The sequence below is a fragment of the Onychostoma macrolepis genome, chromosome 24, assembly GCF_012432095.1.
Source record: "Onychostoma macrolepis isolate SWU-2019 chromosome 24, ASM1243209v1, whole genome shotgun sequence".
In the NCBI taxonomy this organism is placed as follows: domain Eukaryota; kingdom Metazoa; phylum Chordata; class Actinopteri; order Cypriniformes; family Cyprinidae; genus Onychostoma; species Onychostoma macrolepis.
In genome coordinates this window covers 19,637,076-19,662,385 of record NC_081178.1, presented here as the reverse complement: position 1 = coordinate 19,662,385, position 25,310 = coordinate 19,637,076, and the positions used below count along the sequence as shown (strand labels likewise).

Below are 25,310 nucleotides of genomic sequence, written 5' to 3'. Positions count from 1 at the left end.
CGCCTTGAAGTGGAACCTGTTCGTCGAATGGTGTTCTTCTCACCAAGAAGACCCCCGGAAGTGCCCGATCAGAGTCGTGCTGTCTTTCTTGCAGCAAGGGTTGGAGCGAAGGCTGTCTCCCTCCACCCTTAAAGTCTATGTGGCTGCGATTGCTGCCAACCACAACCCCGTGGAAGGGAAGTCGGTGGTGAAGCATGACTTGGTCATCAGGTTCTTTAGGGGGGCCAGAAGGTTAAATCCTCCACGGCCCCCCTCTATACCCTCTTGGGACCTGTCTCTAGTGCTCAGAGCACTACAGCAGGGCCTATTCGAGCCTTTGCAGACAGTCGAGCTGAAGTCTCTTTCAATGAAGACTCTGCTCCTGCTTGCATTGGCCTCCATCAAGAGGGTAGGGGACCTGCACACATTTTCGGTCGACGATTCGTGCCTAGAGTTTGGGCCAGCGGACGCCCAGGTAACCCTGAGGCCCCGGCCTGGCTATGTGCCCAAGGTTCCCACTACTCCCTTCAGGGACCAGGTGAGCCTGCAAGCGCTGCCCTCGGAGGAGGCAGACCCAGCCCTAGCTTTGCTTTGTCCCGTACGGGCATTGAGATGCTATGTTGACAGGACGCAAAGCTTTAAGACCTCAGACCAGCTCTTTGTTTGTCACGGAGGCCGGCAGAAGGGGAATGCCGTCTCTAAGCAGAGGATGGCCCACTGGATAGTGGACGCCATCACCCTGGCTTATCAGGCACAGGGTGTGCCCTGCCCGTTCAGGTTGAGAGCTCACTCTACTAGAAGTATTGCATCCTCCTGGGCGCTGGCTTGTGGCACCTCGCTGGCAGACATTTGTAGAGCTGCGGGCTGGGCGACCCCTAACACGTTCGCTAGATTCTATAGCCTCCGTGTGGAACCGGTTTCCTCCTCTGTTCTCACCTCAAACGGGTAGAAGCACTGAGAGGCCCCGGTTTCGGGTTGGCTTGCTAAAACTGCTCCAGAGAGTCCGTTGGTAGACCCTGTCGAGCTCCTCCGTCCCCTCGGTAGCCAGACGTGGCGGAACGTCTGGCGCCAGGCCCTCACTCGATGAATCCGTGAGAACCAGTAGAGGGCTGGGTTCCATATGTAGAGACCTAATTGGATCCCATATGTGTAAGTCCACGGTATAGCCTCAGAGCCCGTGTTTCCCCGGAAGACTTCCTGCCATTACCCAAGAGGCTACAGTCTACCTTTAATCTTCCATATTCACCTAAACGGTTGTTATATGTGTAAGTGCTTCTGAACCTCCTTCGGGAAGGTTGGGCTTCCGCAGCGTTCCTGTTCCAAGTGGAATGGGTACGTTTCCCAGTGTTATCCTGTCTTACTGAGTGGGTAGTGCCATAGCAACAGTAGCTAGTCTTCTTGTGGTGAGCCCTGACCTACGCCAAAAAGTAGGGGCGCAGGAGGCTTCCACAAGACACCGGAAGGGGCAGTATCCGTGGCCCTTTGGTAGGGATCCCAATTCGTCGGTCACCCGACGTGACTCGGAGTGACCGACTGAAAGGGAACGTCTCGGTTACGTATGTAACCCTCGTTCCCTGAAGGAGGGAACGGAGACGTCACGTCCCGTCGCCACGGCTGCTGTACCACCGCTGAGCGGCCGGGTCACCGGCTCGGCTCCTCAGCGAAAACCTGAATATGCGCTGCACCTGCTGCCTACTTATACTCACGATGTGATCAGCGGCAGCTGGATGCAATAATCGCATGCCAATGTGCATTGGCTCGTTTAGTTACACTCGAAGTGGATTGGTCTCTCTAAGCGAGATCCCAATTCGTCGGTCACCCGACGTGACGTCTCCGTTCCCTCCTTCAGGGAACGAGGGTTACATATGTAACCGAGACGTTCCCTATGAACTGCATATGTGAATATTATGTAGACCAATTGTTTAAATCAAATTTATGCTTTAAATGTAGAGTAATCATAGCAGGTTTCATTCATTTGTCTGTCCGTTTAAATGTCTGCGTTTAGCTTCAAATGGTGTTTTTGACAACAGTATTCTATAAAAAAAGATTTACATTCTGATTCTGACATCCAAAGGCACATCAGTACATTTTATCTCTTGATCCGTGGATTTTTCCCATTTCACTCCACTTGTTGTTACCGTGTGTTTCTGCCACCACAATGTGCGCACAGCTGCGAGTGACGTAACTACACGACATTGGTTTATCTGCTTTATTTATGATGCTATTTTGAATTCACCATTCTCCAAAAATGTGCTACATTTCTTTATTATATCCAGTCACACAGTGTTTATACAATGCAAACACTTATTCATTCATTTTGATTCATTTTAAACTGTCATGCTAATCTGTTAACTAAAGCCACTCAACAAAACCTCCACTCAACACTTAGAAAATAAATGGTCTCTTATTCAAACATAGAACCATGTGCCCTGCACCCGAAAGCAGTCACCCAACAGAAGCCTCAACACAGATGCATAAGACAGGACAGGAAGGACATTCATAGGGACGTCAGAATGCCACCAAAAAAAAGCAGCAGGTTTTGACCCACTATTCACAGAATAAATCTGTACAGACTGCTGTCGCTGCAAATCCTGCTCCATACTACCAAATCCAAACCCAGTGTGGCCCACAAGAACATCAGAAAACATGAACAATTTCAGAACCAAGCTGATTTCACATATACTGGCCAAAAAATGTATTTGGACGCTTAGATCATGCTAAAATATCAAAACAAGCGTAAATTATTTTAAAGGAATATAGCACACATTTCAGGCTAAATGTTCATTAAAAAGGTTTATTAGGTTTGAAATGATAAAACAATATATTACTATTCAAAATTTAAAAGGTATTCTGACACGTTACTGAAACAAAATTATAATTAATTAGTATAATTATTAATTTAATGAATTAATCATTTTTTAGAATTTTTGTAATTAAAACATTTAGAACTACAGAATGTTGTCAGATTCTTGAGGTTGTACAGTTTCTTGTTTTATATTTCTTTAACTAAAAAGAGATTAAAAGACATCTAAATAAAGCTGGTAATGTAAATAACTCAGACTATCACTGGGAAAACAAATCCTAATAATAAATAGCCTAATTCTAGATAAAAATCAAGCATCAGCTAAGAGAAACTTCCACATTAGTCAATCATTAGTCGTTCAAGTGTAAATGTTTAAATTTGCAAACCTGACTATGAGAAACTAAAGGACTGTACCACCTAAACTGGGCTCTCACAGAACTGACAGCTCTGTCACGCTTTGCATCATGGGTAATTCAAACTGTGATAAAATCTTCTGTCAGCTATAACTGCTTCATAGGGCCTGATATATTCATTTATTTACACAGGCAATAAATACTACTTTAAAACTGTACAGCATGTTTTTGCTGGCACTAAATACATACTCACTAAAATGTCCCTCTTTTTGAATGTTCTGCTGTGCAAACGTGATTCGGATACATCTGTTTATTTTTGGCTAAAATGATAGGGAAAACATTTATATATTAATCTGAGTTGTGTAGTTGTTTATTAGTGCAGCAATCTCCTGAGACTTCCAGAACATGTTGTTGGAAGTTTAACACTGACTATTCAGTCCATGGCCTTTTATTCAGATGCACACCTCATTCAAGTGCACTTGAAACTAGGGCTATGGGAAAATACACAACACAAACACTCCACGATTCAGCCGCCCACCATACCACGACCGGTCAGCTGCTCTCAGGCCAACAGCTCGTCAGATTTGACAGTTCTGATTTTCGCTAAGTCAGAGGGCATCTATACAAACCTGGTCATGAAGTAGCATAAATATATATATATATATATATATATGTGTGTGTGTGTGTGCGTGTGCGGTGTTTTGATGGTTCCCAGGAGCCTCCTAGCACAGGAAAGGGCCCATCAGCCCCTGAGGTGACTCTACACACCTCCAGACAAAACTACCCACAGTATTACATCAGAATTGATTGACCTGTGACTCGAAGACTGAGGAACGTGGGATGTGAAACTTCGGGCATGCTCTACTTGCACATGGCTACATCAGCACTCACAACAAACAGCGCCGTAAGATAATTACTACAATTAGCATAACAAAAATGACTTTGGGTTGATATTTGTGAAACCATCGAAGCATCAACCCACTGAATTAAGTGAAAGTACACTTGTGACGATTCTTTTGAAAAGTGCATTTGGTAAAAAATTCTAATTAAAACTTTTAAACTTTGAATATATATATATATTTTTTTTTTTTTTTAGTAATCTTCTACTTACAAATAATAAGTATTATTTTGATGTGTTGACTAAATCACATGTAAAGTGCTTGATTATAGTTTTGTAGTGTTCTTCAACATTACATTTAAAATTAACATATTTTAAATGTACTTAATTGCAACTTCATCCCTACAAATGTATAATTACATATAACATGTATACAATAAAGTATATCTTAGTTTACCTTAAATGGTTGTCAATACTTTCGGCAGTACACTTATACCATATTTCAAAGACAACAGAAGTACCGGTAATTATGATATATTTTTTTTTAAAAGTCAGCTAACTGCATATAATAATTTAAAGTGTAAAACATTTTCATTTATTTGCAATTAGCAACATATAAATACAAGTATACTATTTAAAATTATTATATTATTTAAAAGTTTATTTTTTCGTAATAAGTACTCTTTTCAAAGGTATGCTAAAGTGTAGCTTTTTTCAGAAGAGAACAAAGGAATGAATGATGCTGTGGTCAAATGGTTTAATAGAAAATAACAGCCATATTCAGCTGCAGTGTGTATGTAGTCAATGAGAGAAACCACACAACTTACAAACAAGGTAAAGAGACAGCAAAAAATAAATAAATAAATTCGGAACACCAAAAAGAAATCCATTGTGAAAGGGTGGAAAGGAGTTTTGTGAAAGGAGATGGGAATGATTGTACAGATTTTGGAAGCATTGCTCATCCTCAGGAGGAAACACAGACCCCTCATCTTTCTCTTTTTAGGACAGGAAAAGTCACAGATATAATTGATATGAGATTTGGGGGGTATATTTCAGTGTAATTAGAGTCTTGATAATTGGGCTAATTAGATATAATTGTTGTGTGAGACTGAGTTTGATTAAAACAGGTTTCCCCAAAACGAGATAAGAGGGAAAATATTTAGTTGACAGGATGACATTGGTGCAACATAAATATGCAGAGTAATTAATGAACAAACACTCGCATGCAGTGGAAATGACTGCAAAGTTAAACACACACATGCAGATAAGAATATTCACTATCCCATTCACTGAGACAGGAATCTTTGAGAAGAATTATCTGCAGAGAAACTGCAGAACTATATCTCAAGGCAACATTCAAAGGAAATATTCAAAGGAAAAAACAAGACAGAAACTTCTGTCACAGAATAAATAAGCCATTAACAATAGCTGCCTCGCTGTAGGCAGATCTCTTCTAAAGCAGCATCCCTACCAACATGAAACATCACAAGTGACCGATTTGATAAGATCAACATAGGTAGCAACTTCACACATCTCGCAAGAGACTTGAAAAGTACTGTACTTCCAGTAGACTTTGATGTCTGCATATTGCTAAGCTAATAACCTGTAATAAGTATTAAAACAATGCAAAGAAAAAAAAAATCATGTTTAAAGAGACTGAACTTTATAGTGCTGACTGTAAAACAAGTGTATTTATAAATCAACATTTCTCTCAACTTTATCCCCCATTTTTACATGATGCATTTTGGGATTGCTGTATGTGTGTTGGAAAAATGTGACTATGCCTTGGAATTTAGCCAGACACCATATGCGCATATTTTCTTGGTTAGTGTCCAACTAGCGTTTGCAAAGTTTATTTTCTCTTCTGTATCTAAAAAAAAAAAAAAAAAACTAACTAACTACAGACAAACTACCAGATCAAATAAGGTGGAAGGTCTTCAAACTCTTTTTGTCTTACTTTCTCATTTTGAAATGAGTGCACACTTATCAATATTTGCGCTTTGCTGCATTTTGTTTGTTCTTTGAAATTGTAATGTATGGTTTAAGGTTATTACTCTGGCAAAGGTGTTTGATATGTAAATCTGGGAGAGGATCAAATGAGAGGAGAATAATAGAACTCAAAGAGAAAGAACAAGAGCAGCTCTGCCCATTCAGATAAACAGCTCTCTGAGCGATACCCAGCATCCCTTGCTCCCAGTTCACTGAATACCACAAGCCTTGAGACACGCGTTTTTGTCTGAGCTGTGTTTTTGTCTGAGGCACTTTTGACGTTTCTACATCATGTGAGCGTTATACCGTGGATCCCCATAAAAAAAAATTCCCATTAAAAATAAACACCACTGTCTACACTGGAAGCTTATACAGAGTTGAAGAGCTTCTTTATTTTTATTTAAATAAAGTGTATTTATAAATACCATATATGTGATATGACTGCTACGAATTTAATGCACTTATCAAATTCAACTTGTGATATATCTAAACTGGTTTACAAATGTAATCTTCTGCTTCTTCCCATTTACAGGATGTGTAAGCATTCACATTTTTCATTGATAGTAACATGAAAATGGAGGTTGGGGAACAATGTATAAAGAAAAAAAAATCTATATTTCATACCTTACATTGTAGCTTCTTAAAATAGACCCTTTTTGGCTATCATAGCAAACTCTAGCCATTTTATTAGAGTGCATCATGAGGTGCATCCTGGGATCCTTTTTAAATAGTACTGAAGAAATGCCCTTTGTGGACAGTTGACCTTCTTAATTCTTTCCATTTTTTTTTTTTTTTCTTTAATTACAAACACATATTTTATTCAAATATTTCATACACATGCAAAATTTGTAACATTTCAAGAATCTAAATATACAAGCGCCACTACACAACAGACACTACGCATGCATTACCCTCCAGGGCTAGTCTCTGCCAGTGTGGTAAATATATTAACTAACAAGCTACTCAAGTAATACTTTACATATATAATAAAACTAAGGTTTCATAATGTACAGGCTCAGCCCTGTTTGTTTGAAGTTTGTTTAGTCGGCACGCATTGTACTTTCAGAGGTCATACAATCGGGCTGAGCACCAACTCATACGGATTTTCCATGCAAACAAATGGGACAGCAGTTATCAATAAACTCTTGGCTGTGAACTGTCAACACCTCTGCCTGAGCCGCACGCATTTCACAGCAGGAAAGAAAAAAAAAAAAAAAAAAAATTCTAATGCAACATCAGAGTCTCTGCTGATTCTCTAGATGGCAGTAATATGCCTCACTCATTCACATATCAAACCGTGCATGAAGACAGTGTCATATCACGTGAGAGAGGGAGGATATGTCTGATTATTTATAGAAAATTTAACCTTATAAAAAAGAAGCTGTTAGAGAGAATAAAAAGCTTAAAGCTATTAAAACCTTCAATTATAATTGCATTTTATTGTTTAAAACCAAAAGTCATCAAATCTAATGCACATTATTTGAATAAAATTTGCAATTAATTGACAACTCAGGGTTATTTTAAAATCATTCTGGGGACAGAAAAGTTCACTTCATTGAAGAATCACCCATGTGCACACACATTACACTAATAATACAACCCAATGATGGTGTACCCGAGTTTGCATTCAGTGAAATGAATCAAAGAGTTTTCTCTAAAGTCAGTATGATCTCCGCAGGACTGGTTGTGTGAGAGCCATGAGAATTTTATAAAATGTGATTTGCATTTCAAAACAATATTAACAAACAAAGAAACAGTCGATTGAATTGTATTTCAGATGGCTTACATGAAAGGCAGTGGGGCTAAACTCTGCCCGTCGATGTTTGGCTTTACGTTTTGAAGTCCTTTATCCTGCTTTGGGTTAGCAGTTGTGCACCAGCCCTCTCTTCTCTGATGTGTGGCCTGAGTTTCATTTGATTTCCTCTCATACTTACAGCAGCACAGCTTCTGATCTTGTTTAATACTAGTCCAGCGGCAACAAATTACCAATTTTCAGAAATGAGCAGAGGTAGGCAGCTCTAAATCCTATAAAATGAGTCGCTCTTTCTTTCTTCTCAGAGAAATATACAGCGTTGGCAATAATTCGGGCAAAATCAAAATAAAAACACACACCTCAATTTTTTCCCTCTGTGGATTTAGGCGAGCGGCTTTCATCGCAGGCACGTGCAGTGAAATTTAGGTAAGTGTTTTGTGAAATGCAATTTGACGAGGCCGTTTATAAGATTTGTTCGGTGCTGCTGTTTGTGTCGGTGTGTTTTCACTCCTGTTTTCTCATTAATATCAAATGCTGTAAGCCACAATAAAACGCAGAAAACACTCATTCGTAGGCCTGCTTGTGCACTTTGCATCACTAGAGAAAAAGCAATTATCCACAGCGCAAGGTTTTATGTGTTGCCGATGTTAACGTTACCTTGATCCCTTCAATAAAAACACACATTGAATCTGACAATAAAGCGACATTCATATTGCGGACAGCAACATTCATATTCAGCCTCAAATAAATCATGCAAGTCGATGTGTGTTAATATATGCACTGAGAAAAGGCTGCAGTATTATAGGGTCACAACTCAACAATAACAATTTTCAAAAAAATATTGGAAAATTAGGTGGTGTGATTTATATATAATCTTAGTATAAAACATGACAGCAGACCGGGTTTTGTGTGTGTGTGTGTGTTATGAAGGCCTTTAATGTTTATCCACAAACTGCCACACAGTATTCAGAATAGCATACTTTGCTGTATGTTGTGGTCAGTGTACACAAATGTTTATGCACAAAATTGACCAATGACCTATTACATTACCCAAAACGTTTCACTGTGACAAGATGGAAAACAACTATAATATAAGCAGTAAGTATGCTTGTATTCATTCTGAACATAACCTGTATATACTCATAGACATGAAACTGGCCTTGAGAAATGACACTTACCTCACAGAGAAGGTGAATTGGTCTTGCTGATCTTTAGGGAGAGGTTTGAGCGCCTCACTGTTTCTCTCGATTATCTTCTTCTGCTTGCCGCTCTGATCGGAGAGACACATGTGCATGTCGTTTGTAATCATAGCAGGAAACAGTTGCAGTGATTTATCTTGGGAATACAATGACAGCAGCACACTTCACCCTGACATCATCTCTCAAACACACACACACACACACACAAAACAACCAGTAGAGGAAACGAATGACATTCACATTACAGGCAACATCTAATCAAAGTTGTCGGAAAGACAGAGATGGGATGAAATGAAAAGAAAGACAGTCACAAAAATTTGACAAAAACAAGAAATTATATGTTTAAAACAACACACCTGGCATACTCAAACTACTCATTTCAACTCCATAAATTCATTATGAGTCAAGAATCTATATAAAAAAAACACCAGAAGTGTGTTTCCAACTCAAAGGATATTCCAAAAGAGAGGCATCATCTCCAGATATATTATTTTGCCCATTTCTTACAAAAGATGATGATTATAAACAGTACTTCATTCAATGCTGAAAAATATCAGCAAAAACAGTTAAGTACAATTAAACCAGTCTATTTTATCCAATACTTAGGTGTTTTGTTTTATTTGTGTGTTTTTTGCTTATTAGAGTATGGTATTGATAGCTTAGCAACATGTTAACAATAAAATTATATACCTGAGTTGAGTCTTCCATGGTAAAGCGTACACTTTTCCTAATTTATGTAATTTATGAGGTTCCATTTGATTCAAAAGGTAGGTAGCTCTCTAGGTTGTTGAACAGAGCTTTTTGGGTGCTGAGTAGACTTTGGAAGACAGTTCATATCATTTATATGTCATTTATGAAGGGCTGCCCTACAGTCACAAGAATTACTGCATGCAATGAAATCAAAGCAATATATTCAAAGAATAAATGTGAAATATGAACTGGCAACAAACAGAGTTTTTCTTCTGTAAAAAATTGATATACTGTAATACTGTATCCGACAACATATTCTGCCACAGAATCTCTTTCGACTGGCCTGTTGGAAACCTGAGGATGACAGTACTAAAAATGCTTGTAGCTTTTTTCTTCTTTTTTTTTTTAACCACATATAATCTTGCCACTATTTGACAAATATGAGCAAAATCGGTGTCAGGTGTTTCTGTGAGTCAGGGGAACTAGCCAATCAGAAACTCTCTGCCTGTCAATCATTTTGCACATACTGTATGCTTTTGAAGGGTGTTTTGAGGAACATGTGGTTGGGATTAGAAAAATAGCAGAAGTTAGCCAAACGGCTGTAATCACTTAAAGCACAGAAGAGTCATACGCAATAAAAAGGAAATTAATTGATTTAAAATAATTGTTTTAATCTAGTCCAATCTTTTAACAGAACGAGTCAGCCATGGACATTTTGGACCCAGTTATGCATTAAAACTCCACGTTATCGGCAGAATTAACCAGATATCCTCTCATAATGAACCACATTCAAGCCTTTTAAATCAACAATAAAATCAACACCACTCAATACATTTCAACCTAAAACTGAGTCAGCAGGTTATTAAACTCTCTACTGAAACTTCCAGCACCAGGGCCCAGAGCTGTAACCACCGCATACAGTGTGAGGGGGACAATAATTAGAAATGGCCAAACTGTTCCCTCCAATAATTAGAAATATTTAAAATTCTTGCATTGCTCTGCTGCACTCCATTATGTAATGCTCTGTCCGTTGTTAGGATGACAAAAACATTTAAAAGTTTGCTGGCTTGCCTCAGGGGTCTAACAATGCTTGCCAATGGCAAAATGACTGAGATGGCCAATCAAATCAAAGTAGGCGGAGTTTACTGTTCACAAAATCAAAGCACAAATTCCAGTATCAGTTTTATCAATGAAGGACAGACAGGTAAGAGCAAAGCATTTAACATTTGACAATTGTTTTATGATAGACCAACATGACTGACAAAATTATAAGACGATAATATCCAGCGATGCAAACTACTAAAATTTAGCTATCATCTAAGTGACTCATGAAATTCTTAACTGAATGCGATAAGACAAGAAGCGTTTTCCGTTTTCAACATATTATGCATGTGAATAAGAGTTAACGTGTGCATGTTTTCAAATATTATTTGCAAATAGTTCAAAATCATTATTTCCCAACTAGAATTACACTTACCGCCCAGTTTAATGTTAGGATGACATTTTTTTTTTTTTTTTAATGACATTTTACAGTGGTCTGCCAGAGGTCTGACATTGGCAGATGGCCAATCAAATAAAAAAGAAGAGCTGTCCAGAAGTCAAACATGAAGCTTCAGAATTAAGTTTTAAGAGAGGTAAGTAGACAAGCATTAAATGTTTAAATAACAGATAATTAAATCCAGTGATGCAACGTATACTGCTGTTTTGTCCTATTTTGCTTTTTGAATTGAAAATAGCCTTTATCATTTACATGATGCATGTAATGCATTTCATACCTATACTCATATTCTATATTTTGCTCTCTTTCAGGGTAGTTGAATAACTTCACAGGACTGTACTTATTTTTTTGTTTCCCCCAGACACACTAAGTACTAACCTATCAGTAGTTTGGCAATAAAATAATTCTTCACAGTTCCTCTAAAATACTATAGCTCTGTTGACACTGAAACAGGGGTAGATAGAACTAGCCAGACATCCCCTCATAATGAACCACATTCAAGCCTTTTAAACCAACAATAAAATCAACACCACCAAGAAAATTTGACTCAGGAGCAGGGGTAGATAGAACAAAACAAGGGTCTAATTTTGACCCCGCATAGCTCAAGCACACAGCAGTGTATTAGAGCAGTCCTGTCATAATTGGAGTCCATTAGAGTTCAGAAGTCATTTTGAGCTGTAGCAGAGAGAAACACTGGGTGCTGATATTGTTTGTTAGTCTGGCATTCAGTCTGATGCACTACGCCCTTGGGTGGGCTCAGTCGCGCTGCTGCAGCACAGATACTGCCTGCATCTACACGTCAATGAGTTCCCCCATATGAAAGATCACTGTCACCAATCCAGAAATGAAAAACACATTGGACCACATACAGCAAACTACAGAGAAGAACAACAAAGCATAGAAGAACATTATAGCTAGAGAAAAAGGAGGAGGAGAAGAAAAAAAATAAAAAATTATATCTATATATATATATATGCCTTTATGTTGAATTTTATGGCTGATTACAGGAGAAGCCAAAGACAGGCAGGAATATAAATATACCGTAAAATGTTAAATATATTCCAGAAAAAGTATTTAAGCAATATGTTCTTCAAATTGAAAAATGTAAGTATTTTTTTAATGAATTTTTTTATTATCAGTTGTTTATCAATTTTCAGATCATCCCCTTCAAATTTACATTGATTTGAAGAGTTCACTTGAAAGGATGATATTGTCATTATGACAAAGTAATTTATATGTCATAGAAAAGGGGAGAAGTATAAAAATGGTAAAAGTATGTTGAAGACACAACTGAAGACACAAAATGTTAATACATTATAATATATTATGTAAAATAAATCTAAATTAAATTTTAGACATCAACATGGACGACCCATTAGCTTTCCCTGAAAATCAAACCCATGACGTCTGCATTACAACTTATTTCAATAAAAAGATTTAATTGTTGATAGTGAAGTAATACGGATAAAGAGGATAATTTCTAATACAATATGCACAATTCCATTCCTGTGATTAATCTGCAGATGCATGTAAACAGCAGTGAGTTTGCATGTTCCTGGCATCCCATGACAACAGTAAAAACAAAGACAAAAGTGGCATGAGAGAACACACAAAAGACAGCAGCACCAGATCAGCACAGAGAAGTCATTTTGCAATTACCACTTCAAAGTGTGGCAGGTAACGTTGCAGCTTTGATTCATTTAGCTTAAGTCCTGTGGAGCGCAGGAAAAGGCGTGTTGAGAGCAGTTAGCGAGAGAGAGAGCACCGGGCTGGCACTGCTGATTTCACAGAATCTGAGCTGTTTTGGCTTGTCGAGCACATCAAAACTAGCTTTGAAGAATAAAAATACCTGTTAGTGTGAAATGTATTTTGACAAATCTCAGATAATAAGGGGAGTAGGGAGGCAAAAGGGAGGAGCAGCAGGGGCGTCATGCACCTTTTTTTTTATTTATTTTTTTTTTTTGTAAAGGGAGCACCAGTGGCGGTCCTGGCTCACTGGGTGCCTTGGGCTAAATAAGACATGACTAAAAAAAAAATAAACATGTCACATAATTACCTAAGATAAAAACTGTGTGTGTGTGTGAATCCAATTAAAATTAAACAGATACTATAGTATACTTGCTAGTAAAGGTAGTTTTTTGTTTTTTTTTAGTTCATATGAAAAAAGTCTCATGAGTTTCATGAGATTCCATGAACACAGAATTTTTTACATTTATTTATGTTTTTTTGCACGCTATGCATACCATGCCAAAAAATAGCATGATAGTACAGTAGAATATGTAATAATTCAAACACTTTTTACCTACTTATTATTACTAAATAATATTACCCACTTTTTTATTTCTATTTTCTTTTTTTCCCCACTCTTAAAACCCACGGTGACGCGGGTGTCACAAACACTGGTGATTATCTGGAAAGGTCTTTTTAAAGCATTATCCCTTCACTTTCAACTCAGGAAGTCCCTAAGTGACATATAATGAACACCCAGGTTCAGTCATGTGACAATGTGTGCATTTTTTGTTGCCATGGCAACATTTCCAAAACGGTTAGCACATGTAACAGTGTCAGCAATTTTTAAAACGCTTGTTTTTGTTACAAAAGGTATGTTTCAACCCATGCAATAATTCTAATGTTTTAATAACATATCCTAGATTACTCTTAACCTGATTTTAATATGTTTCTTGAGCAAATTGATATAAAACAAGTTACAAAGATATTGTGGTGACATATATGTCACATCGGGCTATTAACCTTATAAAAGTAGGTGGAATTTTGATGTGACGTATTTGTCACATTAAGAAAAATGGTAAAAATGGTAATGAGCTGCTCAATTAATTTAGCTGATTCAATTATTTTAGTGTTATATATTTCCTGCTGCTCATTTCAAAGCATATTTTAACAAATCTACGTGCATGTTTAACATGTTGACCTCCAGTGTGAGGTAGTTATTTATTTTTGTTCAGTTTGCACATTTTCGAGTTGTGAAAAAAATAAAAAAATCTAAAAATCTAAAAATTAATTTCTGGTTAAACCATATACCTGAAAAGGTAGAATTTTGATATGTTACAAAAGAGTTGTTGTAAAATTTAATGGTCACAGTTATGTGGTTTTGAAATATGTTGTGGCAAAGAAAATAAAATGCAAAAACTATATTACTTCTGAAAAAGGTTTTTGTTTTATCTTCCCAGAAAAGTAATCATTTTGTCATATGTTGTGGAAAAGCAAATAAACAGAAAAAAAAAACTTATTTAGCAAAGAAAATTATAAAATGTATTTTTTTCAATTGAGAAATAAATGCCCAATGTAACATATTTGTAACATGAAAAATTTATCATAAACGCCCAATGTCATATATATGTAACATTACAGATCTTTCACAAGGAGGGGTTGTATTTCAAAAACAACTTCAGAAACATGTTATAAGTGGTCCATTTGGTCTGTTTTATATGCCCCATAATTTTCCTATAAGGAGAAATTGGTCTGGGTTCTTATGGGTTAAGCTTGCAAGCTTTTAATCTTCCAAATGTTTGAATGGGCATGGTGCCTCTGAGGAGAAGTGAGAGAGAGGGCCCATGTTCAAGGTCAGAATGTTTCCTCATTCAAGTTACCTTGCTATGAATTTCGGCCTTGGTTTTCTCAGCGATGGGGCGGTTTGTCTGGTTGCTGGGCTCAGAGGCTGACACCGCTCCACTGGGGCTCTTACCTGCAATGACATTACAAATGAACCTTTGTTCTTGTAAGGCAGAAAATAACTTATGATCAGTGATTTTTGGTTTAATTAAATGAGGATTGCATAATCTCCAACTTCACAGATGAATCACAAAAACAGAAACTTTGATATAGTTCACTATAACGTAAGGTAAAATAAAACTAAAATTAAATTAAATATAATATAATATAATAAAAATAAATTAAGCAAATTGACAATTTCAGCATATTTTAAAATAAATTAAATAAGTGAAAACAAAATGATATAAATGATATATTATACATATAAAGCACAACTAATGAGAACGGTAAATGCCTGTAGACTTTCAACAACAATGAAATGTACAGCTAAAGAAAAGTGATGAAACTTTCTCTTCACATATATTCTGTTCTTTCTCTCCCTCACACACATCATCAACATCTCTGAGCCCAACCTCTCCTCTTTTTTTTTATTGCTCTAATGCACACAATTAGACATGATGAAAAATCGAAAAAAAATTAAATTTAGTTGTAATACATTTTGCCATTCTTCCTTCCTTTGGAAAATTACTTTTGAAGTGTTTTCTCTCGCTCTCCGTCTGTAATTTAAATGGTAAGCTGCCAGATGTGTGTCTCATGCTTGAAGTGCAGGAGCTTTGCATTATTTAGCATATTAACATTCACAGAATTTAAAAAGAGGGTTCCTGCATTGCCTGGAGCTTCCAATTAAGTAAACCTTAGCTTGATACATGTAAAAATTTTACCATGAGAAACTTTTTTCATTGCGTTTTTCTCTTCGCCTCAGCCAGTCACATCTATATAATAAATATGGAAACTTCCCAGATGATATAATTTTTCTCTTGCTGCGGGATTAAATATATCAGTAATAATAACTTTTAAATATAGGCAACGTATCAGGAAAGCTTCAGAAGACTCAAATAGGTTTTAATAGCAGGAGCGTTCAGGGCTGGTATGTCCTCAGTGCTGTTTTTGAACTGATATTACATTTAATCTGAACGCAGATGTAGGTTTTAATTACAAGTTATACCAGTAAACATTTGAGATGCCTACAGGTGAAAGCATTACATCTGCCCTATCTTAACATAAATATGGGTGGTTATTTCATTATAATGAATGCATAATCACATTCAATTGTATGGCTTACCTCTGATGCACTGTCTTTTCACTGTAGTGACAAGCCTTAAGAAATACCGTAGACAATGGAAACAAATTGCAGACATTTTCTACTGCTGAAGCTTGAAAAAGTCAAAAACTGTTGGAGGGGAAATTTGTCTTCTATAGAAGACATGTCAGTATGTTTTCTCTTGGAAGAGACACAGTTAATGACCCACGGAACCATATGGAGTTATATGTAAAAAAGGTTTATTCAAAACCTTCACATTATGAGACCGGCCCCAATGGCTCTCTGCCATTCAATATTGGTGTGTTTGGTTCATAATGGTTTTGTAATCATTTCTTCACATGGTTGCTTACAACAGTTTGTTCCAGTTTTGTACCAGGGGAGTTAATAGCCTATTTTCTTTTCAATGTTTAAACTTCCTGCACTATATTATTATTTTGTCCAACATGTTGCTCATTAAAGAGTCCGGACGGCAGCGATGCATTAATTAGCTTCAACAATGGTATTACATCTCCAAGGTAAAAGGTAACCAATACGAAGACTGACAAGTTTAGCAAAAGTTTAACACCAAACAGAAATGCAGTTTTCAGGTTATATATCACTTAAATCAAAAATAGAATGCAACGATTTGCCATCGAATGGATTTTTTTCCCCCACCAATGATACTTTCGACATGCATCATCAGAATTAAAAAAGATACTGACACAGTAATAAAGACATTAGCCTTACATAAACCGAAGACCCCTGTCTCTGCCGTGTGCAGTGGATGAATTTGTATCTAAAGTTTAGCCTGTTCCAATCTATGGCCTGCAGCAATGTGGAGCAAAAGCCTGCCCTCCACCTCTGTTCTGTGTCCAGAGACTGTAATCCCTGTCAGCAGAGCATTCTGCCTGCCTTTGTGCCACGATCATGCATGTTTTAATGGGCCAGCCAACACAACTTTGCAACTTTGCCTTTAATTATCCTTCCTCCAGCCTGATGCTCAGATGGTGTCGGGTCTGAATTAGCGCAGCGTTGACAGCTGTAGGCTATGTCCATGAACTTGGAGTGCTGCAGCCACAACCCACGTTCTCCCAGGGTGAACAAGAGAGGCTTGTTATCCTCTGCTTACCATGAACGCACAGAGAGTAGGAACCGGGCCTGAAGGGTTGGGTGACCGACGGGGACCTGTGCGCTCACCTAGGTTTCTAATTGCCCTGGTGTCGGTTCCAGAGTTGCCGAAAATCAAAGGTCAGTGAATTATTGATTACCCTTGAGCATAATCCCTGACTCTTATAATTACCCTATGTAATAGGAATAATCAAAACAAAGAGAAATAAAGTAGAGAACATTTAAAAAAGAAAAAAAAAATATGAGCAATACCATTTTTAATACATAAGGTTTTTTTTTTTTTAAATGATTGCTCTAACTTTTGGTCGATTGAATATTTTTTGAGCAAAAGTGTGTGTGTGTGTGTGTGTGTGTGTGTGTATTTATAAATATAAAACCAAATTATACATAAGTTAAAATAATGTACTATATAATTTAGAACTATAAATTGATCAAATATTAAAAATAAAGTTCTAATTATTATAGAGCATTTTATATCACATGACATTATATTATACTTTAATCATTATAGAGACTTACAGAGGCATTATTTTACAGTCATTCCCAGGTTCCATGGTGGGAATTTGAGTTTTTGCAAATATGTGAAACTTAGCAAGAATCTGTGCATTTACAATGATATCATGTTTAAAAATCTGCATTATGCAAGGCTTGTCATTTCAGAACAGTTTGTTTTTCTTCACATAAGCTAAGCAGCCTTTGGGAATGTCTGTCCGACTCCATCACACTCACCACATGAGGCTACGTTTTCTCATCAACTAAAAACCGAGTTTGATGTAAGCAAGGTTAATTCATCCATTTAAAGACGAGCAGTGGTAAATTAATTGGGGTAAAAATGCAGTGTGATTTAGTGAGTATGATCCTGTATTAGGGTTATCTGCAGTGACCGGGACTGGCCCCTCAGGGACAATGATATAAAAGAGCACGGCTGTGTTCCAGAAACACTCCAAGAGCAAATCTTGGAAATTGTCATTGCGCTGAAGGGCCGAATGTACTACGATGCATTTACTTAAGGGGCAGGATGCAATCAAACACAGCTTCAAAAGACCCACTGCATGCAGTTACAGATCCACTAAGGGTGATCAAAGCAGAAAGGTCTAATTTAATTAGTCATTTGAATTCAAACAGACCTAGTGTAACTGGATCGTTCACTTAATGTGAAAGGTCAGTTAACTCATAACGCCTGCAGCTACGTCATATGTTGCAATGAACATAGAAATGAGGGGAAATAATATTAGCTGTCAGTGCTCCTATTTGACATGTCTGAGCATTACAATAATACCCAAAAATGACAAGGAATGTACCTGTATTCTCAGCTGATTTTTGGAAAGAAAAAGACTGGAATGAACTGAGACACTATATAGTGTGCTGTTGTTGTTATTATTATGATGATGATGATTATTATTATTATTATTGCTATTGTTATTATTATTATTATAAATGTCTGAACACACAAACAAAAACAAATTTCTAAAATGAAATGTTGGGGAAGGTACTTACTAAAGTCAATCTAAAACAAATAATAATTTTAAACAATATTATATAATTCAATTATATAGATCAGTATTAGCACCCCTGACAAAAAATTAAAAACACATCTCAATAAAGGTGCCAGATAAATCTACCATAGTTAAAAAACGTTAGTCTGTGGAGCCATACTTGGATGTTCTCTATTTTCAGTTTTTCCTCACTGAATTTGATTTTCATTTCAGAGTAATGTGAGGTTGTCAGTCCAATCCCGCTCTCTTTTGATGGGAATCCTCCATCTGAATATCATAAGAGTGTGTAGCGGTAATGCAACCTGAACTGATCCTTATGCTAACGTCATTTCTGCTCAGCGGTTTGACGCTGTGATGTCCAGTGAGGGACACCTTTTGATCACTTATTCGAGTCAGATTGAGTTTTCCTCTGTTTGTACGATACCTGCTTCTTTTTCATCCTATTCTTTCCTTCCTCCCTTTTTTTGGCATGTATAGTAAGCAGAACACAATTCTCCCAGAGTGCCATAGCATGGGGACACTTCCCATGTGGGGTGTTAGGAGCACAGTGGGAGGTCAAAGTTCACGGCAGAGAGGAAGTGACAAGCTGTGAAATGTAAAAGACCAATTTCTTCCACATGTTGCGGCGCTCTGAGAACAGCGCCGAGCTGTCAGCTAGCATCACGCTTAAAATGGGACAGGTTGCTACCCAGCAGACCTGTCACAACTCATTTGTAATTAAAAAGCCTATGTGATGTTTAAAGCTGAGCACCCCAGAAACTTTTTTTTCTGGTTCTGCTCTGTTAAATAAAGATGAGTACTGCCAAAAAAAAAGAACAATGGTCTTTGCGCTAGATCAATACCAAATGAGACTGCATTGGCGTCAAGATGTTTTGTGACCCATGTGAGGACAGAACGCTCGGAGACAGGAAGGTGTGCCTGGGAGACACACACTTATTGAAGTAAAAACTGCTCTACACATGGACGTGAGTGAAAGGAAACTGCTTATTTGCCTCTTTCCTGTCCAAACTAATCTTTATGCAATGGGAGTGCTGGATATTTAAGAGCATAAATTACACGACTGCTTATAAAAACTAGACTTTTTTTCTTCTTCTTAAGAAAATAAGAAATGGTGCTTGCCTTTAAAAAAAAAAAAAAAAAAAAAATTTGCCAGTGTAATTCTAGGGTGTGGGAGGTTGCCAGAGCATTGCGGTTTCAAGCATATTTCTGTGTGGGTAGGGTGTTGTAGGTAGCAGGTAAACTGATAGAGTTGGGTAAACTTGTACATGAGAACACAAAAAGTAACAAATAAAACAATTTAAATGCACTGTAATCAATTTAGATAAAATAATCTGCTAAATGTATACATGCAAACGTTTTCCAGTTCTGGTTTGTTGCTAATGTGTTCTGAGCATTTTTTTTTTAAGTCTTTGCTATGCAGTTTCCAAAGTGTTGTAGGTGGTTGCCAGGACATTCCTAAATGCTGTACTAACTCAGAATTCTGAGTGGTTTTCAGTAGCTTACTTTGCAGTTGTTCATTTGTTCTGAGTGGTTTTTAAGTGATCCTGTGTAATTGCTAAGGCGTTCTGGGTGGTTGCTAGGCCATTGAAGAGAGTTAAGGCCATTGCACACTGAGTCCGAAATTTTCACATGCGTTTTTCCATATTCGTCATCCTTTCCTATCAAAATGCATGCTACGGATGTGAAAACGCAGAAAATTGATCTGAATTTTATGACAGACGAACGTTTTGGAGGCAGTGTGTAAACGTGATTGGCAACGTGAGGTCATATTTATTTTTTAACGTGCAAAAATTTCGACTGTGTGCAATAGCCTTTAATCTTAAAAAAGTGCCCACCTTCAAGTCTCGATGACTCTAGATTTTTAAATGTGGTTCAGATACCAACTTCAGTGTAATGGGATATCTTTGTGTGTCTAAATGCTTATAAAAGTAATTGAATGAATGAATGAATGAGGCATTTATATAGCGCTTTATTGTGTATTGCAATACACCCAAAGCGCTTTACAATTATGTTGGGGGGGGGCTCTCCTCAACCACCACCATGACTCTCATGACTCCCAACCACCAATTGCATGACTCTCCTCAAGTCACAAAATTTGAGGTATCATTCATGGCTGAAAAAGTTTAATACTTCAAGTTAGTTGTTTGAAAATGTGGGAGCTTATGACCAAAGTATTGAAACACCATCAAAAGACTGAGGCATATACATCCTGTCTAAATCATTTATAAACAAAATAAGCCAACAAAGATGGCATCATTTAAAGACATTATACAGACAACAACACAAGCAAAAGGGTCCAAGTGACGTAACGTGAAAACAATGCCTGACTTGCTTCATTTGTTTCAATGTGACTATGAAGATTTTCAATACAGTGTTCAGCACACAAACATATGCCACGTGTTTTGAAAGCTTTAATCTCTACCGTTCCAGACTCGTATGCTATTTCCCAAACAACTGGCAAACAATGAACGCACTAGAAAAAAAAAAAAAAAAAATCAATAAGCTAATGGAGGCACACACAAGCGAATGAGCCCTATTAGAGATCTCGCTATCACCCCATCCCGCTTAACGTTGACTGCTCACGGTTCGACACAACAATGTGAGCCGGCTTCTGGCTGAGAGTTTTTATTAAAGGAAATATGTGCTATTTGCTAACGCAGCAATGGATGATGATGATGATGGTGATGATGATGATAGCATTCAGTGAGAAATGTCAATCATGTGTAAATCTGAACGTCTTATGTTAGTGAGCTTCATTTAAATAGAAAACAATGTTGGCCTAAATGGCACCTATTGTGCTGCACAAATTGCCCGTGCTTTAGTCTGAACGAAGAAGGTTAATTTTCTGCAAGAATGCCCTACCAGATTCTAACTGGCAGCTGCCATTCTGCCTCTGTGTGGGAGTTTGTGGCGGGCCGTGACATTCGCTGGCATTTCTTCCTTTCAGGGGGGGTGTAGAAGTCCTACCTGGCAGAGAAGCAGAAGAGCGGGTGGAGGTGTCCGGATGGGGATGAAGCCCCTGGCTGGAGCTCAGCTGGGGGTGAGAAGGGATCTGCAGGGTGAAGCTGCGCTCCGGCACCCCGGTGCTGCCCCGCGGGAGTCTCTTCACCTGCACAGAGGGATGTCTGCTGATTGACAAAGACTGATTATGAAAGGCATTATGATACAGTTGGCAAATAGATGCTGTACAGCAGTGGCTCTCGACTGGATTTGCTTCAGGACCCAGATAATTCAGGAACCCAGATTTAATGTAGTTTGATTGGACACAGCCTTTGACGTCAACAACAACAACAACAACAACAAAAAAAAAAAAGACCTGGGAAGCGTTTCTCCTCCATTTTAAATACAGATAAGCTCATTTCCTTTGCTATCGCTCCTTTGCACAAATATGCCTACTTGCATTTTTTATTTTTTTATTTTTTTTATTTACTGTTGTTGTTTCTTTTACTGTTTGGGACTCTTCCAAAACAAACCTGTAATTATTAACATAAAATCACAGACTGCTTCATTCTCACATGGAATATGAGTTTTTTTTGTTTGTTTTTTTGCACTTTATGCACCAATTTGGCTGGTAAATCTGCAGATTGATCTGGACTGAGTTTAAACACGGTAAAATGTGTCAAACTGTCAAAGTAGCCAAAATATTTTTTAACAATCATGGGATTGTGAATGTGTAAAATTTTTATGGACTTTTTGTGGAGTGCAGATTCCATAAGGATACATTAATTGGTTACACTCACTACACACAATATTTTTTAATTATATGAATGCATTAGATTGAGAAAAGCCTTTGCCCTGCTTTTTAATTTCATTAAGCTGTTGAGTAACAGAATCAATGATTCTCCACAAATGTATCTGGATCTGTTTAGTAAAGATGTGGTTTGTTTACAACCTGGCTCCAATTTCCAATTTTCTTGCTAGAGCCATTTACACTCTCTCACACACACTCACATATACAAAACAGGCACTATTCTTCCAAAACTGTCTTTTCTACAGAGTTCAGTTCGGGTAACTACAGTGGTTTATTAGCTTAAAGCAACTGCAATATAAAGCAAATAAAACTGTTATTAATTATTATTATTATTATTTATAGTATGAATCATTAGTCTGTTGAGTGTCTTTACAAAAGTAAACCTTCAGTACATTTTATAGATGTACCTGGAAGTAGAGGTTGCATAGCCAGTTGTCCAGGTCAGTGGAAAGCAGATGCTCAATTCTGCGGAACTGGTTAAGTGAGGGGTTCGGACTGCCGCGCAAGAGAGGGGTCTTGAACTTGCCATTGAAGAGTTGGAGGGAGCAGTCGCAGACGGGAAATGCACCCCAGCCTACCACAGAACTCACATGACTGTGATCTCCAGGCAGAGATAACAGCTTGAACATTAACACACTGGACGGCAACACATCACATGATGCAGGCAAGACCTGGAAGAGACAGAGAGGAAACAATACCTACAGTAAATCTAAATCTATCATTTAAAAAGAATCTAGAGAAAAAGGGGACAAAGTGAGTTCAGGGTCAAAGTCAAAATGATTTATTAGCACATTTAACACAGAGGAGATCAAAGTGACTGATTAAAATAATTTGTATTAAAAAAATGAAACACTACTCTGTTTGTTTAGCACAAAATGAAATTACGGTGTTGCAAATGCTAACAAACATTTAATAGACAACTTTTAAATATATTAATAGACAGAGAGGATGCAAGCTTATTCTTTAAAAAAAAAAAAATGAATAAAAAAAAAAACGTTTAATAACTTCAAACAAACTAGATTTAATATAGTGTGGTCCCAAATTAGCTAGCCCCTAATGATTCAAATTTTGCAACCCTGTTACATTTAATCCAGAAAAAAAATTAAACTAGTGTTTTATTAATGTTTAATTTATATTTGTTATTAGTATTAGTATTAGTAGTAGTAGTAGTAGTAGTAGTATTAGTATTATTGCTAGAATTCAGGGAAGAAAAATACATTCAGGGAATACGTTTCTATGTGGTTAAAAATAAATCATTAAAAATAATAAACAAAATAAATGTAAAACAAAATCATTTTTATTTTGACTTTTGTATATGGACATAAAACATTTTTTGAAAGTCAAGCACCCTTCATTGATGCTATATATTCTTGTAATAGTCTAAAATAAAGCATCCTGTGGCACACAAAACACAGCTAACGGTTTTAACACTACTCGTTAGAGAAAGAATAACATAGAAAAAGGGTGCAATGCAAAGACAGTAAGTTCTCTCTTACAAAACAGATATTTTGTATCTAATTTCCCCGATTTCCGCTCTCTAGCTAAAGATGTAATTGTGTTTAATACGATCTAAAGATTGAACCTAGATGATGAAACATCAGAATGTGATTATGGCTGGTTTCAGGAAGACATCTCAGCAGGAGCACCAGCATGTGACGATCCCAACATGACAGCCGTGACATCACTAGAATATATGTAAACCAGGCACATTTAAGGAAAAATGTGGTATATCAGAAAAACGTGGCATGAGGAATACCAGCGTTTAACACGCAGAGATCCTTATTTACCCATCAAGCAAGAGACAGACCTTTAAAAAATGAACTGACAAAAAGAAGCGCTTGACTTCATCAATCACTCCAGGAATATTCTATCCCTCCATTAGGAGTAATGGAAAACGGAGAAGACTTGTTTTATCACATTCATCATGTGTTTCTCTTCTAATCGCTTTGTGCTCACACCTAAAAAAAAAAAAGGCACAGATTCGCTGCATCGAGCCTCAAATTTATGCCATAATCTCCTGCATTATACATATTGAAAAATATTTCAGACGCTTAATTCACTGAAAAATAAGCAAGAACACTGCTGACTGTATCAATTGGCAAAGAAAAAGAGATTCAAAAAGGAAAGAGTGAAAACACAATGAAATGACTGAAACATTGTGTTTTAGGCCTGTGTCAGTTCTCAGGTGGAACTGCTACATGCTGGGAATCTATTAAAGCATCACAGAGATCAGATTTCATTCAAAACAGACCTGTGCTTACTGAGCAAACTCCACGAGAGAAAGAGGGGAAAAGAGAAAACGCAAACATGTGAAGGCATAAATTGAAAAAAAAAAAAAAAAAGAAAAAAACTTTAAGTGCATTTCCCTCATGGACTGCTGGTGTTATTCTGCTTTTTAACATTAAATGACTGTTTTTGTTCTAGATGGAAGCGCTATGAAACAACAGAATGAAGAGATGTGAAAATGAGACTGAGACTACAGATTGGCAAAGAAGTGAAAGATTCTTCTTATCTTCTGCTTCCTTGCCTGGACCATCACATCTTTCACATCCCACTTGAAGGAAAGACTCAAATCTGCAAGATGGATCAGACCAGAGCATCTCTACGCGCCAGCCAGAGACACTCAAGAAAAACATGATGAGCTGTAGCTTTCCTCCTACTAACGTTAATTCCTCGTTTCCTCTGCGAAAGCTGTTGAGAAAAACAGACGAGGCGAGAGCGCACGGTAATGTGGGCAACTGCGAAAAGCAAATGAGCCAATTACAGACAAATCTGATGGAAATCTTCGAAACATAAACATCAACAGCAACAGGATTGGCTATAAATAAGAGCTGGTAGAGGATAGAGGAGACTGACACTAGACAATCTCAATGGAGCGCTAAACGATTGCCTGCCAAATAAGAGCCCACGGTTTTGGACGAGAGAGGAGGAGTATTCAGTTAAAGCGGCCCACTTTATTTCCTTTGTGTCAGACGCTTCTGTCTGCAGCTATAGGCCTGACTACACAAGCGCATGCTAGATTT

At 37.4% G+C, this 25,310-nt stretch overlaps 1 protein-coding gene across 4 annotated transcripts in view; it reads right to left on the bottom strand.

Moving 5' to 3' along the window:
* The window catches only part of ofcc1 (orofacial cleft 1 candidate 1), a 122,969-nt gene that overhangs the window by 47,831 nt on the left and 49,828 nt on the right, over positions 1-25,310 (bottom strand). For all 4 annotated transcript variants that reach the window (XM_058765691.1, XM_058765693.1, XM_058765694.1 and 1 more), the window contains 4 exons: positions 22,695-22,958; positions 21,504-21,645; positions 14,711-14,805; positions 8,894-8,985 (listed from right to left, as the gene is read on the bottom strand). In XM_058765691.1, coding sequence (XP_058621674.1) covers positions 8,894-8,985; positions 14,711-14,805; positions 21,504-21,645; positions 22,695-22,958 — 593 coding nt within the window. The remainder of the gene's footprint in view (positions 1-8,893; positions 8,986-14,710; positions 14,806-21,503; positions 21,646-22,694; positions 22,959-25,310) is intronic.